The 25,025-nt window shown below is 39.9% G+C and overlaps 1 protein-coding gene across 5 annotated transcripts in view; it reads left to right on the top strand.

The window, feature by feature from the left end:
• The window catches only part of dnaaf11 (dynein axonemal assembly factor 11), a 34,057-nt gene extending 12,137 nt beyond the window's left edge, over nucleotides 1-21,920 (top strand). For 4 of the 5 annotated variants that reach the window (XM_078398520.1, XM_078398521.1, XM_078398519.1 and 1 more), the window contains exons 5-12: nucleotides 1,809-2,023; nucleotides 4,535-4,723; nucleotides 6,557-6,631; nucleotides 10,347-10,412; nucleotides 11,887-11,956; nucleotides 13,329-13,424; nucleotides 15,225-15,310; nucleotides 21,598-21,920. In XM_078398520.1, coding sequence (XP_078254646.1) covers nucleotides 1,809-2,023; nucleotides 4,535-4,723; nucleotides 6,557-6,631; nucleotides 10,347-10,412; nucleotides 11,887-11,956; nucleotides 13,329-13,424; nucleotides 15,225-15,310; nucleotides 21,598-21,778 — 978 coding nt within the window. In that variant the 3' untranslated portion in view covers nucleotides 21,779-21,920. The remainder of the gene's footprint in view (nucleotides 1-1,808; nucleotides 2,024-4,534; nucleotides 4,724-6,556; nucleotides 6,632-10,346; nucleotides 10,413-11,886; nucleotides 11,957-13,328; nucleotides 13,425-15,224; nucleotides 15,311-21,597) is intronic. The other variant, XM_078398523.1, reaches the window with a different exon arrangement.
• The last annotated feature ends 3,105 nt before the right edge of the window (nucleotides 21,921-25,025 follow it).

The following is a 25,025-nucleotide window of genomic DNA, read 5'->3' as shown; positions in this document are numbered from 1 at the left end:
GGGGAGTCCAGAACAAGGGGCCACAGTTTAAGAATAAGGGGTAGGCCATTTAGAACTGAGATGAGGAAAAACTTTTTCAGTCAGAGAGTTGTGAATCTGTGGAATTCTCTGCCTCAGAAGGCAGTGGAGGCCAATTCTCTGAATGCATTCAAGAGAGACCTGGATAGAGCTCTTAAGGATAGCTGAGTCAGGGGGTATGGGGAGTAGGCAGGAACGGGGTACTGATTGAGAATGATCAGCCATGATTACATTGAATGTCGGTGCTGGCTCGAAGGGCCGAATGGCCTCCTCCTGCACCTATTGTCTATTGTCTAAATGCTGCCTGGATCGCTGAGTTATTCCAGCATTTCTTTCCCTTTTATATCGGTCAGTGCCTGATCTAAATTTTAAAATTAAATTTTGGTATTTCCCATTCTGCTCTCTTTTATTATTCATAACCAAGCTTGATAATTCTTGATAAGATCACTTGTTATATCTAGAAACAAAGAACTGCAAATGCTGGTTTACAAAAAGAAGAAACAAAGTGTTGGAGTAGCATCTCTGGAAAACATGGATAGGTGACGTTTCAGGTGAAAACATCACCTATCCATATTCTCCAGAAAGGCTGCCTGACCCACTGAGTTACTCTTGATTAGTGTGGGTGTATGGGGTTGAGAGGGTAAGAGATTAGCCATGATTGATTGGTGGAGTAGACTTAGTGTAAGAAAATAACTGCAGATGCTGGTACAAATTGAAGGTATTTATTCACAAAATGCTGGAGTAACTCAGCAGGTCAGGCAGCATCTCAGGAGAGAAGGAATGGGTGACGTTTCGGGTCGAGACCCTTCTTCAGACTGATGTCAGGGGGGCGGGACAAAGGAAGGATATAGGTGGAGACAGGAAGACAGTGATCTGGGAAGGGGGAGGGGAAGAGAGGGACAGAGGAACTATCTAAAGTTGGAGAAGTCAATGTTCATACCACTGGGCTGCAAGCTGCCCAGGCGAAATATGAGGTGCTGTTCCTCCAATTTCCGGTGGGACTCACTATGGCACTGGAGGAGGCCCATGACAGAAAGGTCAGACTGGGAATGGGAGGGCCGAATGGCCTAATTCTGTTCCTATCACTTATGAACTCTCCAGTTTAATAGAAATGACAGCTGGTAGAGAAAAATAAAATAATCTGACACCATCTCCAATACTCCCATGAGGCAGCAATACATGCATGAGATGCCAAATCTTGGATCAGCACACTCAATGGTTCTATCAGTAAAGTAGGAATGTGCATCTTCTTCCTGCATCAAGGTCACACAACTGCTGTCTCATTGCTTGTGAGGGAATCTAACTGTAATGATGTGCACAGAGATTTCTGCTCTAACGCGATAGCTGCTACCTGGCCTGCTGAGTTACTCTAGCACTTTGTTTTTTTTTGTAAATTAACATCTGCAGTTCCTTGAATATGATCTCTGCCTGTTTTATTATTTTAATTCGCCCCTTATTTTTCTATTTGACTTGTGTGGGTTGACATTTTTTCTCTTCCCTGATTATAAAAGAACTCAATGTACATCTTGAAATAAAGTGTTTATGTAACTGGAAAAGGTGCAGATCTGTGCAAAAAAATTGGTGTGTGAACTGAATACCCTTCCAATGTTCAATTATAACTCTCTCGTGTGTGGGGGTTAAAGGTCAAACAAACGGAGATAGATTGCCAAATGCAGGATTTCATCTGACACAATTTGATTGCTGTTACTATATCTTGCACATGTACAGAATCATTAATTTTTTATTGAAGTCGCAATTATATATTATTCACATTACTTTGTATTTTCCAGTGTTTAGATGGAAAAGAAATCAGTCGTTCTGAACAGATCCAGGCACTGCAGGACTTTCCAAAAGTACAGCAATGCATATTAGAACAAGAGGCAGCCTATATCCTGAAGCGAACCAAGGAAAAGAACAAGGCAGAGGAGATAAATGCGGAAACTGAAGAAAGGAAACAAAGTCCTGTCACTAATGGACTCTGCAATCCTGAAATCGATAATGCCTTGTGGGTGATGATTTAACAGTATTTTGTTGGTATATTTAGAATGAGAATTTGTTTGTCTTTGTTTGAAACAATATAATCTATTGTACAAAATTATATAATAAAAGCATGATACAACACTGAAGGACCAAAGGACCCGGGAAAGTAAACAGATGCAGATGGAATTGAGTTGGGATTGGGAGGAAAGGGTATGGGGCAAGAATGAAAGAGGCAAGAGTCAGGTTTGGGCAATACTCTACTGAAATTGTAGTTAATGAAAATATTCCAAAGAATAAAGCTTTTGATTCAGTGCATCTGAGCTAGCTTTTAAATTTGCATTCTGCAGTTTCTTGCCCTCTTTCCATTGAAAGTTCTTTATTGCATGAAATTATTTCATAGTTTTAATGAGCTCTAACAAACTCCCCCTTAATCTTTTCTGCTCAGAGTCTCTGACTTTTCATGGAATTGAAATATTTCATCCCGGGTACTATTTTTGTTAATCTTCTCTACACCCTTTCTACCCTTGGTGTGCTTCTTGAAGTGAAATACCTTACTATACTCCATCTGGCCTAAACAGTGTTTTATTATTGTCCTACTGGTGGTGTTGACTTATTTTTATAATCCCATAGTAATATTTTTAAATATATGAATCTCGTGTTTCGCCACCTTTAAAACATTTTTTTAAGATGAATCTCTAATTTTTTTGTTTTTGCACCCTCTTGCAAGTGTACATTTTAGTTTATTTTGCCTGTGTGGGCTTTGAGAAAAGATACTAAATACTGGATATAGTCTACAAGTGAACTCTGAGGATGCCTCCAAGAGTCTACAAAACAAAATGGGAAAACCTGAGGTCACTCCTATCAATAGGAAAAAGAGAAAAAAATGTTTTTAATATGATGTTTAACTGATCAGTTTATTTAGAGCGGGATCTTGGTGATCTTATTTACACCAGATCTTGGTGTTTTATTTCATAACGTACAAAAATAAATTGACAGAAACACGGGAAAACTAGGAAGCCAAATATATGGTGTGAGGAGGTTGAAGTGCAAGAAAAAGGAAGTAAAGCTGGAGTAATATGTACAGTTTTTATCTCTAAAATTGAAGATTAGATTGTCATGTTAGTGTTGCAGTGTAGATTCACTGGACTTGCTTCTAAGTTGTAGAGGTTGCCCCATGAGCAGAGATTTAGTAAGATCACCCTAAACACACTGGCTTTTACAAAATTGGTAGGTGAATTCATAGTTAAACAATGGATTTAGATGCATTTTGTGCTGGATGTTGAGAGACTATATTTCTCACCTTTGAGACTCAGCCTGTTAGGACAGAGATAAAGATACATTTCTTTACTCAAAGAGTTTTAAATTTGGAATTCACCGTCCTTGACTTCAGTTGATGGTTTGCTGTTGGAAAACAATCTGTGGGCACAATGGTTGGACCACTGGAAAATGATGCAGGAGAAGTAATAATGGCGAATAACGAAGTTGCAGAGGAATTGAATACCTTTGTTGCATCGGTCTTCACAGTGGAAGGAACCAGCAACGTGTCCATTATAAAGGATGAGGTTACAGAGTACTTAGAAGTTCATGATAAAATAGTCCGAAGACAGCATGGCTTTGTGAAGGGGAGATCTTGCCTGACAAATCTATTGGAATTCTTTGGGGAAGAGTGGATGTGGAGAGGCTGTTTCCACTAGGGGGGTCTAGGACCAGAGGTCATAGCCTCAGAATTAAAGGATGTTTCTTTAGGAAGGGCATGAGGAGAATTTTTTTTAGTCAGAGGGTGGTGAATCTGTGGAATTCTGCCACAGAAGGCTGTGGAGGCCAAGTCGATGGATATATTTAAGGCAAAGATAGATAGATTCTTGATTAGTATAGGTGTAATGGACTGTGGGGAGAAGGCAGGAGAATGGGGTTAGGAGGGAGAGATAGATCAGCCATGATTGCATGGTGGAGTAGACTTGATGGGCCGAATGACCTAATTCTGTTCCTATCACTTATGACACTAAACCTTTTGGGTCGGGACCTTTCTTCAGACTGATTGTGATGAAGGTCTGACAAGTTTTAGGTGGATACAAGTGTGGGGGCTTTTCGATTGGCAAAGGCTGGAGATGAAAAGAAAAAAGTGCAGATAAGGATAAAAGAGGTGTGAATTGTGAAGCCTGCAGAAGGAAGAGAAGGAAGGGGGAGGAGGAAGGAAAGAAATGGGTGCAAATCCAGGTGGGGTACAACATCTTATTCCCCCACCTTTCCTATTCCATGTTCTCCAGAGATGCTGCTTGACCCACTATGTCCTGCCCTCTGTGTTTTTTTTAGTCTAAACAAAGTGAGTTTTAAAGGAGCATGGAAAGTCAGGAATCTGGAGCTCTGCTGTAATACTGTATTTTGGAATTAAAAAAAATATATATCAGGTTGCATACGTCTCTCAACCATATTTTACCAACAATATTTGAACATCTGTAGGTAGAGTCATTTTGTGTTTTCCTGTTACGGAAGACCCTTTTGTGTTGATTTGTTTTCCAATTTCTCTTTTGGTAAGACTTGTCCAAGGGCAAAATACAGAAAAGAACCAAGGCAACAGTGAGGGGAATGATGAAGACTTAAAGGAAATAGATGAGGATGAGATGAACAGAAAATTTTGGGAGGAGCCTTCATATTACACACCTGAATCCAGACTGGAAACCCACAGACACATGGAGAAGATGAGGAAATCTAAAGAGAAGGACAAGTAACATTATTTCGAGTAAACGTTTTGATATTGCATATGCAAATTCTTAATTATTTTATGGCAATATCTTACAAATACAAATATTTTTAGATTCCAAATGTCTACTTTGTTCTGGCCTTTTCATACCTCCAGTTCCCCCTCCCCACCCCCATTATTTCAATCTAAAGAAATGTCCTGACCTGTAATGTCTCACATCCTTTTTTCTTCAGAGATGTCGAGTTATCCCACCACTTTGTGTTTATCTTTAGTATAAACCATCATCTGCAATTCCTTCTGACACATTTTTGTCTACTTTGATTAAATGGAACTTTAAATGTTTGCCTCCATGAACCTGTTTTATTGTTTTGCATGTGCCCATTATTGCTTTTCTAGTCATTTATCTCTTGACTCCTCCCTAGTTAATTTTCATGGGCACCATTTGCTTTTCAAAAGCTGATCATCGTGAAGGAGCTCTGAGCTTCCCTCTCGGAATTTCATTTGGACTTTTTAACCTGGATCATTTTCAGTTCAGATGAAATGTCATCAACTTAAAACTTCAACTTTGTTTCTCTCTCTACAGATGGTGTCTGATCTGCTGAGTCATACAGCCTGTTCTATTTATATTTCAGTCATTAAACAAACTGTGTTGTGGTATTTTTCAAATTAGTCTTCTACTTAAATAGCATTTTAATATTTTAAGTGCTGTTTTTGTTTTATTATAATATCTAGAAGCATCCTGGGAACTGTACAACAATAAAGCAGATCTGATAATTTTTTTTGCAAATATATCTTTCATTAATATTGTATGTTAAGCCACGCCAATCCTCTCTAAATTTGAAGACAAAGTCAAAAAGTCATTTAGCATGGAAACAGGCCCTTCGGCCTAATTTGTCCATGCCGAGCAAGATACCCCATCTAAACTAGTCCATTTGCCCTTGTTTGACCCATATCCCTGTAAACCTTTCCTATCCAGACATCTGTCCAAGTGTCTTTTAAATGTTGTTATAGTACTTGCCACAACTACCTCCTTGGACAAATGTTCCATTTACCCACCACCCTCTGAATGAAATAGTTGTCCTCTTATTACATCTTGCCTCTCTCACATTAAATCTATGTCCACTGGTTCTTGAGTCCTCTACTCGAAATAAAAGACTGTGTCCTGTCTATTCCCCTCATGATTCTATAAGATCAAACTCCTAGCCTGCCCAATCTTTCACTAAGGCACAGGCACTTGTGTCCTGGCAATATCCTTGTAAATCTTTGCATCCTTTCCAGCTTAACAACATCCTTCCTATAGCACGACAACCAAAACTGAACCAAAACTCCACATGCAGCCTCACCAATGAATTGAACAGCAGGAACATAACGCCCTAACTTCTATACTTAATATCTAGACTGATAAGGACGACAAAAATATATACGCTTAAAAATTCAGTAAGCAATTGAACCACAAGACAGAGTGGTGAGCTCTTTTCATCTGGCTTTCCCCAGGCTGTGATCTTGGTTGTATTAGATTTCTGATAATGGGCACATTATGTTTGGTTTCAGTAACCCCATGATTGGATTCTTATTGTTAAAGTCTATACTATCAGCTTCGTCTGCCATGTGCACATGTATTAATGTAGGCTATTGATTAATTAGATTCCCATCATATGATGTGAATGCTCACCAACAGTAATTGGGATTGACTAAGATACACAAGGCCTGCTGGTGCCTAGGATACAATTATTTAAGTATAAGTAATCAATAACAGAGGAATGAAGAAATCAGAAGATAAAAATCAATGTTGTAGGATTTTAGTTTTGAGAGCTTCTTGTGTGATAGGATGCTTATGCTTTATAATTTATTTTGCAGAAATCATGGAATACAAAAACCGCAGAGGACACTTATAACTTCTGAAGGGAGAGTCTTTAATGTTAATGAACCTAAGTATGTTTTAGAATTGCTCTTGAGGTCAGACTACCTATTTGTATGAATTGATTGAAAGTAATTTTGTGCTATTCATATATTAATGTCACATCCAAAAACATCAAAACATGTCAATTTAATTCATATTAATTTTCAATTAATTGATAAAATGATTTTGAACACTTTATGTGGTTCAAATTTTTAAAAGTTAGGAAATCTTTAGATAACAAAAAAATCTCAGCAACCCCACGATTGGTTTCTTCATGTTAATGTTAACTCAGGAACTCAGCAAGCCAGGCAGCATCTGTAGAGTGAAATGGACAGACAGTGTTTCGAGTCAGGACCCTTCTTCAGATTGATTGAGTAGAGGGAAGAAAGCTGTTAAGAGAGGTAAAGGGAAAGGATGAACAAAAACCGGCTAGTGATGGATTCATATGAGGTGGGATGATGGGTGAAGATAATAACAAAGGCTCAGTGTGAAATGGAGACAAAAGAGTGCAGATGTGGAATCAGCTACAAGATGAAGAAGAATGAAATGTAAACACAGAAGAAGGGATAGGAGGGGGAAGAGGGGGAGATGACAGTTAAATGGGAAATGGAATAAAGGAAGGAAGGAAGATGACCAAGTAGAGGTGGGGAAAGGAACAAGATGCAGAGGCAAGGGGAGAAAGTTGTGCAAGGGGAGTGTGTGGGAACAGGTTGGATAAGAAGTGTAGGAAAGAACTGCAGATGCTGGTTTAAATCGAAGGTAGATACAAAATGCTGGAGTAACTCAGTGGGACAGGCAGCATCTCTGGAGAGAAGGAACGGGCGATGTCTCGGGAAGAAAGGTCTTGACCCAAGACGTTGTCCATTCCTTCTCTCCAGAGATGTTGCCTGAGTTATTCCAGCATTTTGTGTCTTGGTTGGATAAGAAATTGGGGTGGGATACCTGAAATTGGAGAATTCAATGTTCAAGCATTATAGGCTCATTGAGGTGCTGTTCTTCCACTTTGCGCATGATCTCATTCTGGACGAAAAGGTCAGCATGGTTATGGGCAAGGGAGTTAAAATGGCTCACACCGGAGAGCTCCTGTAGGCCTTTGCGGAGAGAGCACAAACATATACTTTATAGAGTGCCTTAAAATTGAGACAACCTTCGATAAACGTTTAGCAGTCCCTCCAAATACAATTTGCATTAATGAACAATTAGCATCTCCCATTAGAATACATGAGGAAATTATGTCCTGATTAATATCCTGTGAATGCCACTCCCAATTCTGCAGGCTTGTCAGGCTTGATGCAGTCATTCACACAGAATAATACCTTTCAGCAAATATCACAGCTTACAATCCTTGGGTATACTTTATCCCACTAGTCATGGACCCAGCGGAGACAGCAATACATTTCTATGTAGTCGCTGAGAAGTGACCATGGAAGTTATCAATTACTTGACCCAGTAGCTAGTCCTCCTTTACCTGGGTCTGATCCTGAATCTGTATGAATGGGATAAAACTGGCCAAAACTCAGAGCAGTGCAACTCAACACACTTTCTAAAAAGTTATTTGAAATTAAATAGTTCTGTTAATATGATGTAAAATATGGAACTAGAAAATAATAATATGATGTCGAGAGAAAAAATACCACATACTGCTGCAATCTTGGAACTCTAATGATATTACAGAACAAATTCTATTGCCATGTAATTGGCTCTAATTCTGATTGTCAGCTGCACTTATCTTTGTGTCGGCCCCAATTGTACAGATTAATTTGATTTGTCTACATTTTGTTTCCAAGTTGATAAGGTTTGTCTCCAAAAGCTTTTCCAGGCAAAAGAATCATGTCTGTTACAATTGTTTAAGAATAAGGGGTAGGCCATTTAGAACGGAGATGAGGAAAAACTTTTTCAGTCAGAGAGTTGTAAATCTGTGGAATTCTCTGCCTCAGAAGGCAGTGGAGGCCAATTCTCTGGATGCTTTCAAGAGAGAGCTAGATAGAGCTCTTAAAGATAGCGGAGTCAGGGGGTATGGGGAGAAGGCAGGAATGGGGTACTGATTGTGAATGATCAGCCATGATCACATTGAATGGCGGTGCTGGCTCGAAGGGCCGAATGGCCTACTCCTGCACCTATTGTCTGTTGTCTATTGTCTATAATTGGTTGATGCAAAACTTCTCCTATTATGATTTTCCCTAACATATCCAGTTGAATGCTTCTAGGTCCATGCTTTGCTTCACTGATTTTCACAGACTTTTTTGATGGGGAAGAGCTCCTCACAATGCTTCTTCTGTACTGAAAGTCTACAATTATTACGATGGAGGAGAAGACAGATAGGACAAATTCCTTCATTGAGTTAATCTGGTTTGGAGTTACTTCACCTTCCACGCAGCCTGTGTTGAAAAGTCATGCGGTCCCATAACACGCTGAGGATTTGGTCAACATTGGTCATTTAGTTGTGAAATAAATATCTTGTTTAAGATACCAGCCTACATGAATCAATTACTGTGACTGATGTCTTGACATCTTATGACAGTATTGTACCCAACTTCACTTGTTCTTGCTGAGATAGAACATCATGCCTTAACTGTTGTTATATCCACTGCTGTCATCATTTCTCGATTATTACTGGAAATAGTAAACAGATAAAATAATCTTCTGAACTGTGGCCAGCATACTCAACGCAAGCCTTGTCCACGTATGTATTTCAGTTATGAATGCAGTTCCCAATTCCCGAGTTTCAGCCAGATTGGTAACTGATTTTTCTGTTGTCTGCCGCCAGGTCATTTTGTCTTTTAGTTCCCACATTGCATGCTATGTGATGTCCAAATTATGTTGCTGTTTTATTATTTCAATATGTGACTTCAGATTTAAGCAAGTCATTGTACCCAACTTACTGCTGTGTTGTATTACATTTAGATTAGGCAATTGGTCATGCATATCGACATTTGGTTCTTTTCCTTGGTGTAAGGGTTGTAGAAATCTTTACTAACAATCACAGGAGGTACAATAACATCCGATCAAGAAGGCCAAGGAAGCTAAGTGCTAATTATCACCAAGCATCCTCCGTCAGTAAAATTTAATTTGACTAAATGACATCTATAGGAGACCTGGAAGTGTTATGTATAGGTCAAGCAACTGTATCTCCTTCACCAATCAATTTAAAGAATTCTTGCTTTGATACAGAGACTTTGAATCAAGAATTGTTAATATTAAATCATGCACAGAAACTGATATTAGGAGGAAATAAAAGATGACATAAAGAGAAAAGAGGCAGAAAAATTAAATGTGGCCTTTTTTAAAAATGTTTCTTGCAGATTAAAAAGGAACAGTTCTCTGAATTTGTAAATATTTATTTTAAATGCCAGAAGGTTTATTTAAATTATTGCCAATATTTTATTAAAAATGTCAATTTTATACTAACTTTTTTCTGAAAATGTTTAATATCTATGTTGTATAATGTATATAGTCACTCCATCTAGTGCACCGTCAACTTTCTCAGTGTTAGACCAAAGATTTAAGATAATCAAGACAACTTCAGTAGACAAAACTTCCTGAAAATATATTTTAGGCAGAGTTTGCTATTTGACTGCCTTGCTATTATTATTTTTTTCAATCAAAATCTAGCCCATTGCATTAAATACATTATAAATTGTGTATGTCATCATCAGGGGCATTCATTAATGTTTTGCAACGTGACTGTAAAAATGGAGTATGTTTAGAAATGTTTAACGTTTCTTTTTACATTTTATTTCTCCATAGGATTGATTTTACGTTGACAGACAATGAGGAAAATAATCAATTCATATTAGATCTTGCTGTTTACAGGTTAGCTTTGCTTAGTAATTCAATTTAATAAACAATATCTATGAGAATTTAACCACCTGAAAACATTTTTTAAATATTTAGGAGATTATTTAAATAGCTATGTACACTTTGTGACCAGCTGCTAGTTTCTAGTATTAATTGCTCAATGCTATTACCTTAGTGCTATGGTGGTAAGGTGGTCCATTATTCTTGGACATAAGCACGTGTTCCATTTGTGGACTAATTCCTGGCAATTTAGAGAACTGTCTGTGTGATTTTAGAATTTTGCAAAGAGGTAGAATAAGATCACGTGCTGTCTTTTCCATCATATTGCACTGAAATACATAATTCACACCCTTAAAAATCATCCATTCAGTGTTGCTCAATATCGGGTGAAGGGATCGAAAATTTGTAGGTAATTATGACAAATGGAATATTCCTTTTCCTTATTAGTTACAAGCATAGAATAGAGTACAGATTACGGTGTTGTATCCAAACAGTAATTGGGCCACAGCTAGCTCCTAAAAATTAATGGCTCTGAACAATTATGAGAAACCTAGGGCCAAAATAGGAAGAACCTACTTTTTAAGTGGGTATTTCACCAACATAGAGAATCTAATAGATCAAACAATTAAGGGGGATATAGAAGATAGAATAAAAATCATCCAAAGATTTTTGACGGTGAAAGGCAGCGTCTGGAAGCCATTTCATGATTGCGTTGCGTTGTGGCAAAATTCCATTGTGTTTCAAAATATATCTTGATAAGCACTTGATATGCCACAATTTACATGGCTGCAAATTGAGAGCTCTTTTTTTTGGGCTGCTGTGTGCAGTTTTGTTCTCCTAATTTGAGGAAGGACATTCTTGCAATTGAGGGAGTTCAACGTAGGTTCACGAGGTTAATTCCCGGGATGGCAGGACAGTCATATGATGAAAGAATGGAGCGACTGGGCTTGTATTCACTGGAATTTAGAAGGATGGGAGGGGATCTTATAGAAACACATGAAATTATCAAGAGTTAGGACACGCTAGATGCACGAAACATGTTCCCAATTTTGGGGGAGTCCAGAACCAGGGGCCACAGTTTAACATTAAGGGGTAGGCCATTTAGAACTGAGATGAGGAAAAACCTTTTCTCTGACAGAGAGTTGTGAATTTGTGGAATTCTCTGCCTCGGAAGGCAGTGGAGGCCAATTCACTGGATGCATTCAAAAGAGAGGTAGACAGAGCTCTTAGGGCTAGCAGAATCAAGTGATATGGGGAGAAGGCAGGAACGGGGTACTGATTGTGCATGATCAACCATGATCACATTGAATGGTGGTGCTGGCTCGAAGGGCCGAATGGCCTACTCCTGCACCAATTGTCTATATATGTATCTATGATATTGTGGGCAAAATTGCATCCATCTGTGCAATACATTTCTATGACTTTGTGAATTCTGGGATTGAAAAATTCAGTTCAAATTCAAATCTTTTTCTTAAAATAAATTTCACAGGTTTCTGGATACATCCTTACTTGATATTGATGTTCAGCCAACTTATGTGCGTGTGGTGGTTAAAGGAAAGGTCAGTAACTGATAAAAGTAAAATTAATGCTACACCTACACTATTGAAGTAACTAAAATTGTTGCAAAAGAGGTAGGTGTCTCTTTGAATCAGCAGATTTTCCTTTTTTTGGATTTTTTAAATGTTTCTCTTCAACATATAAATGGAATTGTGTGAGAATTTTATATGATCAGTATGAAGAAAGGTCCTGACCTGAAAGGTCGTCAATCCATGTCCGCCAGATGAAGGGTCTTGACACGAAACGACACCCATTCCTTCTCTCCTGAGATGCTACCTGACCTGCTGAGTTACTCCAGCATTTTGTGTCTAACTTTGTGTAATTTCTAGTTTAGATGTTGGTACCTGCATTTAGATTGATAACAATACTTCTACCTCATGGTCATAGAAATGAACATGCTACCTTCCCTAAACTACAATGTAATTAGCAGGCCCAAATGTAACTAATTAAATGTTCCCATGCACATGTATACAGCTCTTATTGTATATTTGGAATTAAATGGAAACAAAAATCAAAAAAGCTGCAGATCCTTGGCAGAAGAGATTTAAAGTAGGAGAAAGTGATCTATCTTCAGGGGACAGAAGACACTCCAGACACAGATGATAATGGTATGAGGTAGTGATTGCCAGATGTCACGTTTGGAAATATAAAAGCACAAAATGTCCAGTAGTCTCACACAAGAGGACAAGGATGGTAAATGCATCTTCAGATCAACTCTTATGATTGTGACAGTCCTTGAAGTAGTCATTTCTGAGGCAAATGTTCAGTTAACAGTAAAATGTTCAGTTAACATAGAACATAAATCAGTACCGTGCAAGGTCAGGTCCTTTGACCCACCATATCTCTGCCGAACCTGATTCAAAATGAAACTAAACCCTTCTTCCTGCACATGATCCATATTCCTCCATTCCATGCACATTCATGTGCCTATCTGAAAGCCTTTTAAATGCAACTATCCTATGCTTTCACCAGCACCCGTGGCAGTACGTTCCAGGCAGCTGCCGTTTTCAGTATAAAAACATGCCCTGTGCATCTCTTTTAAACTTTCTCCTTAAAGTTATGCTCTATTATTTGACATTTCCACCCTGGGAAAAAGATTCTGACTATTTACCCTATCCATGCATAATAGCCTCTCATAAATTTCTATCAGGTCTTCCCTCAGCCCCTGACGCTCCAGAGAAAACAATCCAATTTTCCCAACCCTACATTACATCTAATGCTCTCTAATCCAGTGTTCTGTCTGGTTTCACTTTGTAAGGAGTGATAGCATGTAAGCCCTGCCACTGATGTTGAGTTGTGGAAATACCATGTCAAATGAAGTAGCTCCATTTATAAATACATGCTATAATGTTTGTCATCTTGCTTTATTTTTAGGTATTTCAGCTGGTACTTCAAGAAGAGGTAAAACCTGACAGCAGTTCCGCCAAAAGATCCCAGACCACGGGACATTTGTTGCTTACGATGCCAAAGGTACAGAGTTACTGAAAGTTTGTTCTCGTTGCTTTACCTTTTCGCAATTAACCTTAAATCGCCAAGTTGTGATGAGTTAATAACTTAGTCCAGTGAATGACAAAAATCTGCTAACAGTCACTCACAATAGCAGAAAATAATTAATTCCGTAAACCATATTCTGTACTTACTAACAAAATGTGTCAGCATTAAGAAAGAACTATTGCAAAATGTTTTCTAGTGACAGGTAGCTAGCCTGTAATCACACTTATTGCATGCAGGATGAACGATGTGGATTGACACTAATGCTAGTTCTTCATGGAAAGGGCTTATGTAATTAATGAACAAAACCTGAATCAATAGCCTCTCATGGGATATGGGAGATAAAAAGCCACAGAGAAGGCTGGAAGAGAGATAACTGTGAGCTCTCTGAACCAATCCACAAGGCCGTCTCTCTAGTTAAAGCTTGGATGATGCCTTACTATGCAGATGCCATTGGCTATCAGGAAGTCATGGCAGATTTCTGACATCCAGACACCCAGCCACCCAGCACGAGCAGGGAGACCAGGAGTTCACATCAGCAATCGGTACAGCTGCACACAGCGGCAGCGAGAGCAGAGGTTTGCAAAATATTCTTGACACCAATTAGGTAATTGCCCTACAGAGATCAGGGCTGAGGAAAGCCAAAAATGGAAGGGATGAGACAGCACCTTCCATACATCCAACTGGTAGTGATGAGGGAAATACTGTATAAGATCTGGGCATCTGTCAGCATGTGGAGTAGGTGCTCCATGTACGCAGCAATGGGCTGCATTCAGTATGTCAGCCACAATACATCATGGAGATCTGCTTCCCAGCGCTGAATGGTCAAACAGCTGGCCTCAGCACAATGAGCAATAGCCCCTTCACAAAGAGCTGTAGGTGATACATTACTGGATTTTCACCAGATTCCCAGCATAACATTGTGCAGGAGTTTGCCAAGGTCGTGGCAGGGATGGCAGAGTTTGGCCACGTTCCCGATGCAAGTGTGGTCATCATACATCTCTGCTTGCATAGTGCAAGAGTGACCCCTTTTAGCACTTATTACATAAGCATTCTTATTCCAGCGACCACATCCTGAGTCCCAAGTGAGGTTCCAATGTATTGTGTTGCTGTTTAAAATTGCTGTGTTGTGTTTGTTTTAATTGCATACCTAGTTCTGAGCAGTTATAATTCAAAAAATCATCATGAGGAAGAAATTGAGCAGTCAGGCAGGCCAAGCAGTTAAATCAATCCTGTTTCTCATTATACTATACACATAATGATTGGATGTTTTAAGGTGGGTGGACTGAACTTTAGAAGTAGTGTTTATCCGGTGACTGATGTAATACCTGGCTCTTTCGAGCTCTGCCTGTAAACAAGGTTGCCCTGTATTAAACTTATTATCCTGAAACAATTTGATTCACAATTTTACTTTCATAAGTTCATGTTATAGGTGCAGAATTAAGCCATTTGGCCCATCAAGTCTAGTCTGCCATTCAATCATGGCTGATCCATCTTTCCCAGTCAATCCCATTCTCCTGCCTTCTCCCAATTGCCCTTGCAACCCGTACTAATCAAGAATGTGTCAAACCCCGCCTTAAAAATATCCATTGACTTGGTTTCCACAGCCTTCCGTGGCAATGAATTCCACTGATTTACCATCCCTTCCAAACATAAGCTAATTTTTACTTTTCTTGATATGAATTAGTGTGCTGCTTTTGCTTGCATGTTATTTTATTCTTTCTGTTTGAGTAATAAATATATATAATTTGAATCTCCAATCTAAAATAATTATTTCAGGTACAAGAAGTAATTACAGCAAAGTGCAAAAGTAAAATTACACCTCGAGCTTCAAACAGCACAAATCCACACCCAGGCATTACAAGGTAATTATTATGTAATGATAATGTAAAATATTCCCTATATATTAATATAATTTCTTGCAAATTTAGTTTGGAGATGCAGCATGGAAACAGGCCTTTTGGCCCATTGAATCACGCCGACCATTGATCACCCATACACACTAGTTCTGTGCTATCCCACATTCTCATCCACTCTCTACACACTGGGGGCAATTTACGGAGGGCCAATTAATCTACATCTTCTTTTGGGTGTGGGAGGAAATTAGAGCACCCAGAGGAAACCACTCAGTTACAGGGAAACATATAAACCCCGCACAGACAGCATCCATAGTCAGGATCAAACCCAGTTCTCTGGCGCTGTGAGACAGCAGCTCTACCAGCTGCACTATTGTTGTCCATGCCGTGCCACTGTGCTGCCCAATGTGTGTTGTGCTTTGTGGTCAGAGAAAGGTGGGGTGCACAGGAAATCAATTTTTGTTTGTATTTTGGAAGGAAGTCATGCAGTCTATCAAAACTGTATGGCTAAATCCAATCTAGTCTCATCATCATATCATCATATCATCATCATATATATACAGCCGGAAACAGGCCTTTTCGGCCCTCCAAGTCCGTGCCGCCCAGTGATCCCCGCACATTAACACTATCCTACACCCACTAGGGACAATTTTCACATTTACCCAGCCAATTAACCTACATACCTGTACGTCTTTGTACATACCTCACTACCCCTTCCTCTCCCCTTGCAAATGTTTACCTTTCAGATACTCTTAGAAACTTATCCACCTTCCTTTTAAACTTTACATTTGAATCTGTCAGTGGAGTGGAGGTATCAGGACATACTTGCAGTGTCCAGACTTGTGGGGAAAAATAACCTCAGAACATAGGTGTTCAGGCAGACTAATAAGATCTGTGGCATTAACTCTGCCACTGTGATCTTACAAAGATTTGTACATTCAGGAGGGGTGAGGAGAAATCAAGTGCTGTGCTATTTGCAACATTGAAAGAATTATAATTTCTTAAAATGACCTATGAATTATAATTACCTCGAGCCAATCATTCAAAATAAACCCACCACTCATCATTCATCCCAGTTAAAATATGAGCTTATAAAAGTGAAAAACTAAAATGTAATAAATAATTGGACATTCAGGAAATTATCACAGTAATTTCACCAGTGAACACGAACTACACAGTTTCATCTACAATTTTTAAAAATAATTTATCAATATTCCTTTAGAATTAAAGATTAATCGTATTGATAAACTCCAAGCTATTCCAGTAATTTTTAAATGAGAAATATTTACGTTCCAAAATGCTGATAATTGGTACTTTGAAACATTCTTCTGTACTTATTTTACGAAGCGAAGGAATAAATTGCACAATGTGAATTAGTCATTAGCACACCTGGATATTCATTTCTGTGAATTTATATTTTTTGTTTTTTCCGACATCTGCAAAAAAGAAGAGATTAATACTTAATATCTAGTCAAGTCAAGTTTATTTGTATAGCACATTTAAAAACAACCCACGTTGACCAAAGTGCTGCACATCTGATTAGGAAAAAAAAAAGAGACATACAGTGGCAGGCAGCCAAACATAACGGCGCGGCCATCTTGAACAAAATGTTAAGCGAAGTGATTTATTTACTGATTGATTGGTTATTTACTGATCGGTTAGTTACTGATTGGTTATTTACTGATCGGTTAGTTACTGATCAGTTAGGATAGGTTGAGCAAAAAGGGGACTGCCGTTGGAACAGAGGACCAGGCAGGTTCTACAAAAGGATAGTGGCACATAGGTTTTTGGATAGGCACACAGATATGCAGGGAATGGAGGAATATGAATCACGTGCAAGTTATGGAGATTAGTTTAACTTGGCAACACAGGGAACTGCAGATGCTGGTTTATAAAAAAAAACAAAGTGCGAGAGTAACTCAGCAGGGCAGGCACCATCTCTGGAGAATATGGATAGGTGATGTTTTGGGTCAGGACTCTTCATCAGACTGATTAAGGTGAGGGAGGGAGAAGAAATCTGGAAGAGAGGTGGGATATGGAAAAGCTTGACAAGTCATAAGTGGATGCAGTTGAGGGTGGGGGGGGGGGGGGTGATTTATTGGCAAATGGTCGGACAAAGGGGCCAGAAATGAAAAGACAAAAAGTCTGAGATAAGGATAGAGGAGCTGCAAACTTTGAAGACAGAGAAAGGAGTATTAGAATGGGGAGGGGGAAGAGGCAAAGTAGGTGGGGCATATGGAAGAGAAGGGAAAAAAAGCAGGGGGGGGGCTTGTAAGCTAGTCATGGTAGTTAGAGCTCTTGGGGCTAGCGGAATCAAAGGATATGGGGAGAAGGCAGGCAACGGTTACTGATTGTGGATGATCAGCCATGATCACAATGAAGTCAAGTCAAGTCAATTTTATTTGTATAGCACATTTAAAAACAACCCACGTTGACCAAAGTGCTGTACATTTGATTAGGTTCCAATAGGAAAGAAAAAAAATGAAAACATACAGTAGCACGCAAACAGTTCACAGCGCCTCCTCAATGAGCCTCAAACGCTAGGGAGTAGAAATATGTTTTGAGCCTGGACTTAAAGGAGTCGATGGAGGGGGCAGTTCTGATGGGGAGAGGGATGCTGTTCCACAGTCTAGGAGCTGCAACCGCAAAAGCGCGGTCACCCCTGAGTTTAAGCCTAGACCGCGGGATAGTGAATAGCCCCAAGTCGGCCGATCTGAGGGACCTGGAGTTAGAGAGGGGGGTTAGAAGATTTTTGATGTGGGGGGGGAGTGTCCATTTAGGGCTTTATACGTGAATAGGAGGAGCTTGAAGTTGATTCTGTACCGTACAGGGAGCCAGTGGAGAGAGGCCAGAATCGGGGTGATGTGGTCCCTTTTACGGGTATGGCAGACTGACCTTTCTGTCCTGGGCCTCCTCCATTGCCAGAGGGAGGCCAGGTGCAAACTGGAGGAAGAGCACCCCTTATTCCGCTTGGGTAGCTTATGGTATGAACATTGAAATCTCCAATTTTAGGTAACTAACCTCCACAGAACACCTCCTCCCCCCTGGCTCGAAGGTCCAAATGGCTTCCTCCTGCACCTATTTTCTATGTTTTCTATGTAAAATTGGAGATTCAATGTTCATACTGAGAGGGGCAGAAAGGGGCGTGGGGGGGAGGAGGTGTTCTGTGGAGGTTAGTTACCTAAAATTGGAGATTTCAATGTTCATACCATAAGCTACCCAAGCGGAATAAGGGGTGCTCTTCCTCCAGTTTGCACCTGGCCTCCCTCTGGCAATGGAGGAGGCCCAGGACAGAAAGGTCAGTCTGGGAATGGGAAGAGGAGTTAAAATGGTCAGCACCCAGGAGATCCAGTAGGCTTTGGCAGGTCGAGCGCAAGTGTTCAGCGAAACGGTCACCTATTCTACGTTTGGTCACGCCGATGTAATGTTTAACTCGGCATCATGTTTGGCACAGACATTGTAGGCCAAAGGGCTTGTTTCTGTGCTGTTCTATATTTGCATGTCGACATTTCAGGTAAAGCCCTTGCATCAGTCTCTTCGCAGATACTGCTTTACGTGCTGAGTTCCTCCAGTAGTTTGATTCTTTTTGCTCCGGATTCCAACATTTGCAGACTCTTGTGTCTCCTTTAATTTTGTCATTCTTCGCTAGACACAATGACAGTAAATTAGGGAAAATGCATAGTAACATGGATACAAAAGTTCAACTGTCGTATCTTTCTAGTAGAGTAAAATTCTCATAACACTTGGATAATTTCTGACATTGTTCATGCAACAGTGTACAAGGCAAAGGAAAGTATGATGTATGAGTTTTCTTACATAGATAACATCTCAGTGGGATTTAAGATTTTTTCCATGGTGAATAAAGACACATCGTTTAAATAATAAATGGCTGTGTTATAAAAGTATCAACTCACTAACTTGATTTAGGTTATAATTTGATGGAATGGATTCTTGGAAATGTAATTGGGGAAGCTTAATGTGCCTTCTGCAAAAGTAGGGTTGTTTTTCGCCAATACAGTTGATGTTTTTCAAAAATATTACTCATAGGGAGAAAAGATTTGAGTACTGAAGTCATGAAAATCAAAATTCTAACTGCAAACATTTGCATCTGCAAGGCATCCACATCCATGGGCTCTCAAGATGTGTTGTCTGATAAGAGTTTTGTGCACATTATTACTACTCATATGCTATCCTGCCACCCTCTGCAAAAGAATAGGAGAAAGCTCATGAGGAACATAAATACCACAATCACTATGATCTTCGCAAAGCCATCAGGAATGCCAAGAGACCATACTGAGACAAACTTGAGTACAATCACTGGGACACCCATCAACTGTGGTAAGGCCTGAATACCATGACTGGCTGCAAGGTGAAGTCAGGCAGCATCACTGGTGATAATGCAACTGTTCTGATCAACATAATGCATTCTATGCTTGCTTTGAGCAGAAGGCCAATAGATCGATGACATCTGACCCCTCAGACTCAGGTGTGCCTTTTCCTAGGTTAGATCAGCCTTCAGACGGTGAACCCACGGAAAGCAACTGGCCTGGATGAAGTCCTTGGCCACGTCCTTAGGAACTGCGTGGACTAACTAGCGAGAGTGTTCACGGGCATCTTTACTCTCTCTCTACTTCATTCTGAGTTTTACCTGCTTCAAGAAGACCACTATCATCATGATGTCAAAGTAAAGCAATATCTCATGCCTTAATGGCTACCAGTTGCCTTGACATCCACCATCATGAAGTGCTTCAAGATGCTGGTTATGGCACACATTAAACCCACCCTGCCAAGCAGGCATGATTCATTTCAGTTTGTCTTCTGCCACAACAGGTTTATGGCTGACTTGAATTTAATATGTGCCATAATCTTCATCAATGCCATCTCCCAGGTGCAACACTCATCCCTGGAATATCTGGATAAGAAGGACACCTACGACAGACTCCTATTACTGGACTACAGCTCTGCTTTCAATACCATTATCCCACCCAAGCCCATCTCCAAACTCGTGGAACTTGGGAGTCAACACTCCTCTCTGCAACTGGATCCTCAACTTCTTGACAAACAGACCACAATCACTCAAAGAGGATAGGAGATAAATCATCCTCTATGATAATCCTCAACACTGGTGCCCCTCTAGGATGCACCCTGTCAACCCCCTACAATACTCCTTATACACTCATGACTCACAGCATGGTTTGGGAACATCTCCATCCAAGATCCCAAGATACTACAGTGAGTTGTGGACATAGCCCAGACCATCACACAAATCAACCTCCCTCCCATTGACTCCATCTACTCTTCACTCTGCCTCAGCAAGGCCACCAGCTTAAGCAAGGACCAGTCTCACCCTCGTCACTCCCTCATCTCCCATCAGGCAAAAGGTACAGAAGTTTGAAAATGCATACCTCCACATTCAGGGAAAAAAAAATCCCAGCTGTTGTCAAGCAACTGAACTATCCTCTCACAAGCAAGAGTGCAATCCTGATCTTTAATCGGACCTTACCGGACTTTATCTTGCACTAAATGTTCAACCCTTTATCTGTACACTGTGGACAGTTTGATTAAAATCACATATGGTCTTTTCTTTGACTGGATAGCATGCAACAAAAGCTTTTCATTGTACCACCGTGCACGCAACAATAATAAACTAAGCATAAACCTAAACAATTGGTCATCTGAGTTGAAAAGTCTGTTTCCGAGTCTGGATGCCTATTAAATGGAACATTGGAGAGTTTTTCATCTAAGGAGGAAAGACGGTATTTAATCCTGTCTTTAGAGCTAATATATTTCTTGAAATGTTAATTTGTAGCAATGGTATTTCGTACCAGAATCCATGGAAAAGAAGCAAGGCAGCATATTTGAATTGCTTTTTTGTTTGCCAATTATGGGGAAATTGAAGATGAAACATGAATTTGAATGCTGTCAACATTACCAACTACGTCGTTTGCAATGTTGCCAACAGCGTCAGGTGTCAGAAACATAACCCATTTTATTTTGATTTGAGTAATGTGGATGCAATGTAAATTGAAGTAAAGCATATGGAGCAAGTGACATTTGTTCAAGCAACATCCATCCTCGATAAATAACCTTGTAACTTTTTCCAAATCTGTTAAGTCTTCATGTGTGAAATTTTTGACGGTGAATGTTAAATTAATTTGAAACTATAATGTGCCCAGTGAAAACAATTCTAATGAAAGAGCTTGGCATCGTTCACCTGTAATAGTCTCACCTCAATGGATGGAAAGATGTAAATTGTGCAGTAACCTGATTGAATATCTTGCCATTTTGTCCCACAGAACAACTCAATCTATTGAAAAGTTGGAAGTGGATCCAAGCAAACATGTTGACATAACCAATATTGTGACGGCAAAACAATCAGTTGCTCAAGGTCCTCTCAAATTACATCAAAGTAGGACACCGGAAAGGAACATCAGTGACTTCCAGGATAATCTTGAGGTTCCACCATTGCTCGATTAACAATAGAAATGAATCAGCACTATTTATCTGGATATCTGATAAAATGAAATTCTTCTTCTTGGATAATTCATCTGTTAACTCAACTATTATATAGTTTTCCTAATTTAAGTTTAAGCAGCATTAAAAATAAAGTTTTATCACTACTAGAATTGCTTGGGTTTCGTGTTCCTTATTAGTGAGTTGGTCATCTTGTATCAATCTCAAAGCCTATCTGTATGGCTGTTTGTTAATTAAACTGAAAACTGCACGATTGTAAGGGAGTTTTTAATCAATATTGCGATTCACTTTTGAAACTGTTTTATAAGTCGGATCCTAAGCAAGTTTCAAAGGAAGAAATCAAAATATTAAAATTATTTATATTGCCACATACTGGCAGGAGTTCAGAAAAATAAATGTAGATACATTTGACAATTATTTAACTGCTAATTAGTTTGTTTTAAAACAAAGCAAGCGGCCAAAAGCACCCAGCTAAGCCTGCAATAATGGAATAGAAATTAACTGCAGTGCCAGCATGGTACTTTTGTGTGCTCAACATGTGGTTTCTCAGGAACTTATTAAATAACTCCTTTGCATTTTATATATTCAACAAATCACTTGAAACACAAAAGAAGCTTTACTGGGAAGGTACTTGATCTTCACTTTTTGAAAAGGATACAATTTAATTGACCAATTTCATTTGAGCAATGGGTAACGTGATGATTCCTTGTTTGAGACAATCTTATTTTTAAAATGAAAACAAAAAACTGCTTGCCCAAACTACCAGCTATTCAATAACAATGAGCCCATCACCCAAATACATCACATAACGCTAATATACGTACCTCTCTCTTGAAGGGCAAGGTGATGCATAACCTGCACCGACAGCAAACGTGCATGGCATGATCACTGTGCCCTCTTTGGTGATTACCTTAATGGGAGCAGACAATATCAAACCATGACCAACAACACAAACATTGAAAATGACTGAATCCTCATACCTACTCCTTCTCGCTTCCACTCCTCGCCCAACCCACATTCTCTTTTGATTCTCCTTGTGTAAGCATGGATTTCTTGTTATTTTTTCCTCACCTCAACCCATTCTCTGCATCCTTCTCTTTCCAGCTTGTGTTTGTCCAACAGATTATTCTCTGAGAAGATTGCTTGGACCACTTAGAATTCCATAAAGCACAAATGTGAATGACATTATTCATGACCTTATTACTGCCTCTGCACCTGTGCCCTTGATGTTGCCTGTCATCCAGACAGCCAGTTAATATTCCTGTCATCCGTGCCAAGAAGTTGCTGTCCAAATTAGATTATAGGTCTAGACATGGTCAAGGTCCTATTTCAGGCCATCTGTAGTCTCCTCCATTGCAAGTGAAGCAATTTGCAAATAGTTCACAAGAGCGCAAGGACATATAATGCAAGCAGACGATATGTAATAAAAGATGTGTACGAGTGACTGATATTTATATTTTGGAAACTCAAGGAACTGCAGATGCTGGAATCTTAAGTAAAACACAAAGTGCAGGAGTAACTGGGTCAGGCAGCATTTCTGGAAGAACTAGATATGTTGACGTTTTGGGTCAGGATCATTTATTTCTATTTAACATCAGTTAATGTACATATCTATTTTTCTTTATTGTGTTTAATTTTGGCTCAGTGGATACTTTGATGGCCAGCATACAGTATGCTTGCTTTCAGCATATGGTATGCTTGCTTTCACAGCTTGGGACATTGAGAGTCATAAACATGCATCTTTACTGGACTTTGCTGAGGTCACATTTGGAATATTGCTTGCAGTTCTGGTCGCCCAATTACAGGAAGGATGTGGAGGCGTTGGAAAGGATACAGAGGAGGCTTACCAGAATTCCAGTATGCCTGAATTAGGGGGGTATTTGGGAGTGATTGGACAGACCTTGGAGAGTTTTCTCTGGAATGTCAGAGGTTGTGGGGAGACCTGTTAAAAGTATATAAAAATTATGAGAGGCATAGATCGGACAGACGGTCAGACCCTTTTTCACAGAATGGAAAAATCAAATACTGTAGGGGCAAAGTTTAAAGGAGATTTGCGGGGCTGGAATGGCTGAGTGTTGAGTGGCTGGAATACTCCGCGGGGGCTAGTGGTTTACGCAGATACGATAGTGGCATATTAGAAACTTGAATAGGCATATGGATGTGCAAGGAATGGAGGGATGAGGATTATGTGAAGACAGGTAAGAGTTGGGCTTGGCATTAGGGTTGGCACAGGCATTGTGACATATTAAGATGTGAACTTTGTTAAATGGGGAATTGGGATTAGAAACATAGAAAATAGATGCAGGAATAGGCCATTCGGCCTGCACCGCCATTGAATATGATCATGGCTGATCATCCAGCTCAGTAACCTGTACCTGCCTTCTCTCCATACCCCCTGATCCCTTTAGCCACAAGGGCCACATCTAACTCCCGTTTTCATTAGTAATGAGACAGGGTTAGTTAGTCATGGTCAGAAAGCCAGAAAGGAGCTACTCCCTTTCACCTGCACTCTGCTTACTCTGTTTGTAGTGAGTGGAAGCGAAAATGTTGGGGCTGTGAAGGGTGAGGGTGTTGAAACGGCAGTGGATCAGTGAAGGGCACAGGAGGGATTGAGAGATAGCTGGTGTTAAAGGTGAAAGTGTTAAGAGCCGACCAAAAGTAATGTGAAGAGCCGAGGGAGATGTGGGGGAAGGAGTGGGTGAAGGGGCTGAGAGGGATGGTGAGAATGGTGACTCCATTTTATGACCATACAAAAGGTGGCCATTTAGCCCATCAGACTTTGCTGGCTCTGAGGAGAACAATCCCATCTATCCCACTTCCCCCTCCTATTTTGCTGCAACCCAGCAGTTTGTTTTCCCTCACATATGCCCATCAATTTCCCCTTTGATTTTTCGGCCATTAATCTACACTACTTGGTAATTTACAGCAGCCAATTCACATGTGTTTGTAAGATAGAGTGTATGTCTATATACTGACTGACATCATGTGACCCCCCCCATTAATATCCATGCAACAGAATCTGCTCTCCAATTGCTCAGACCCCTTGTCACTGGATCAAGGTCTTGCGTGGTCAGATCTACATGGTAGCCGGCATGATAAAGGAATGTCACAGAACAACTACAAAATGAGGGTCAGTTTCTGCTTTGTCGGGACCCGCGTGGACAGAGGCAGCAGCCACGGACTTGATCGTCCCTCCTCTATAAGAGCTCAGGATCCCTAATGTTTTGACATTGACATTGCTGTCAGCAGC

The sequence above is a fragment of the Rhinoraja longicauda genome, chromosome 4 (genome assembly GCF_053455715.1).
Source record: "Rhinoraja longicauda isolate Sanriku21f chromosome 4, sRhiLon1.1, whole genome shotgun sequence".
Classification (NCBI taxonomy): domain Eukaryota; kingdom Metazoa; phylum Chordata; class Chondrichthyes; order Rajiformes; family Arhynchobatidae; genus Rhinoraja; species Rhinoraja longicauda.
The sequence above is the reverse complement of the archived record's forward strand: the minus strand, read 5'-3'. Positions and strand labels throughout refer to the sequence as shown.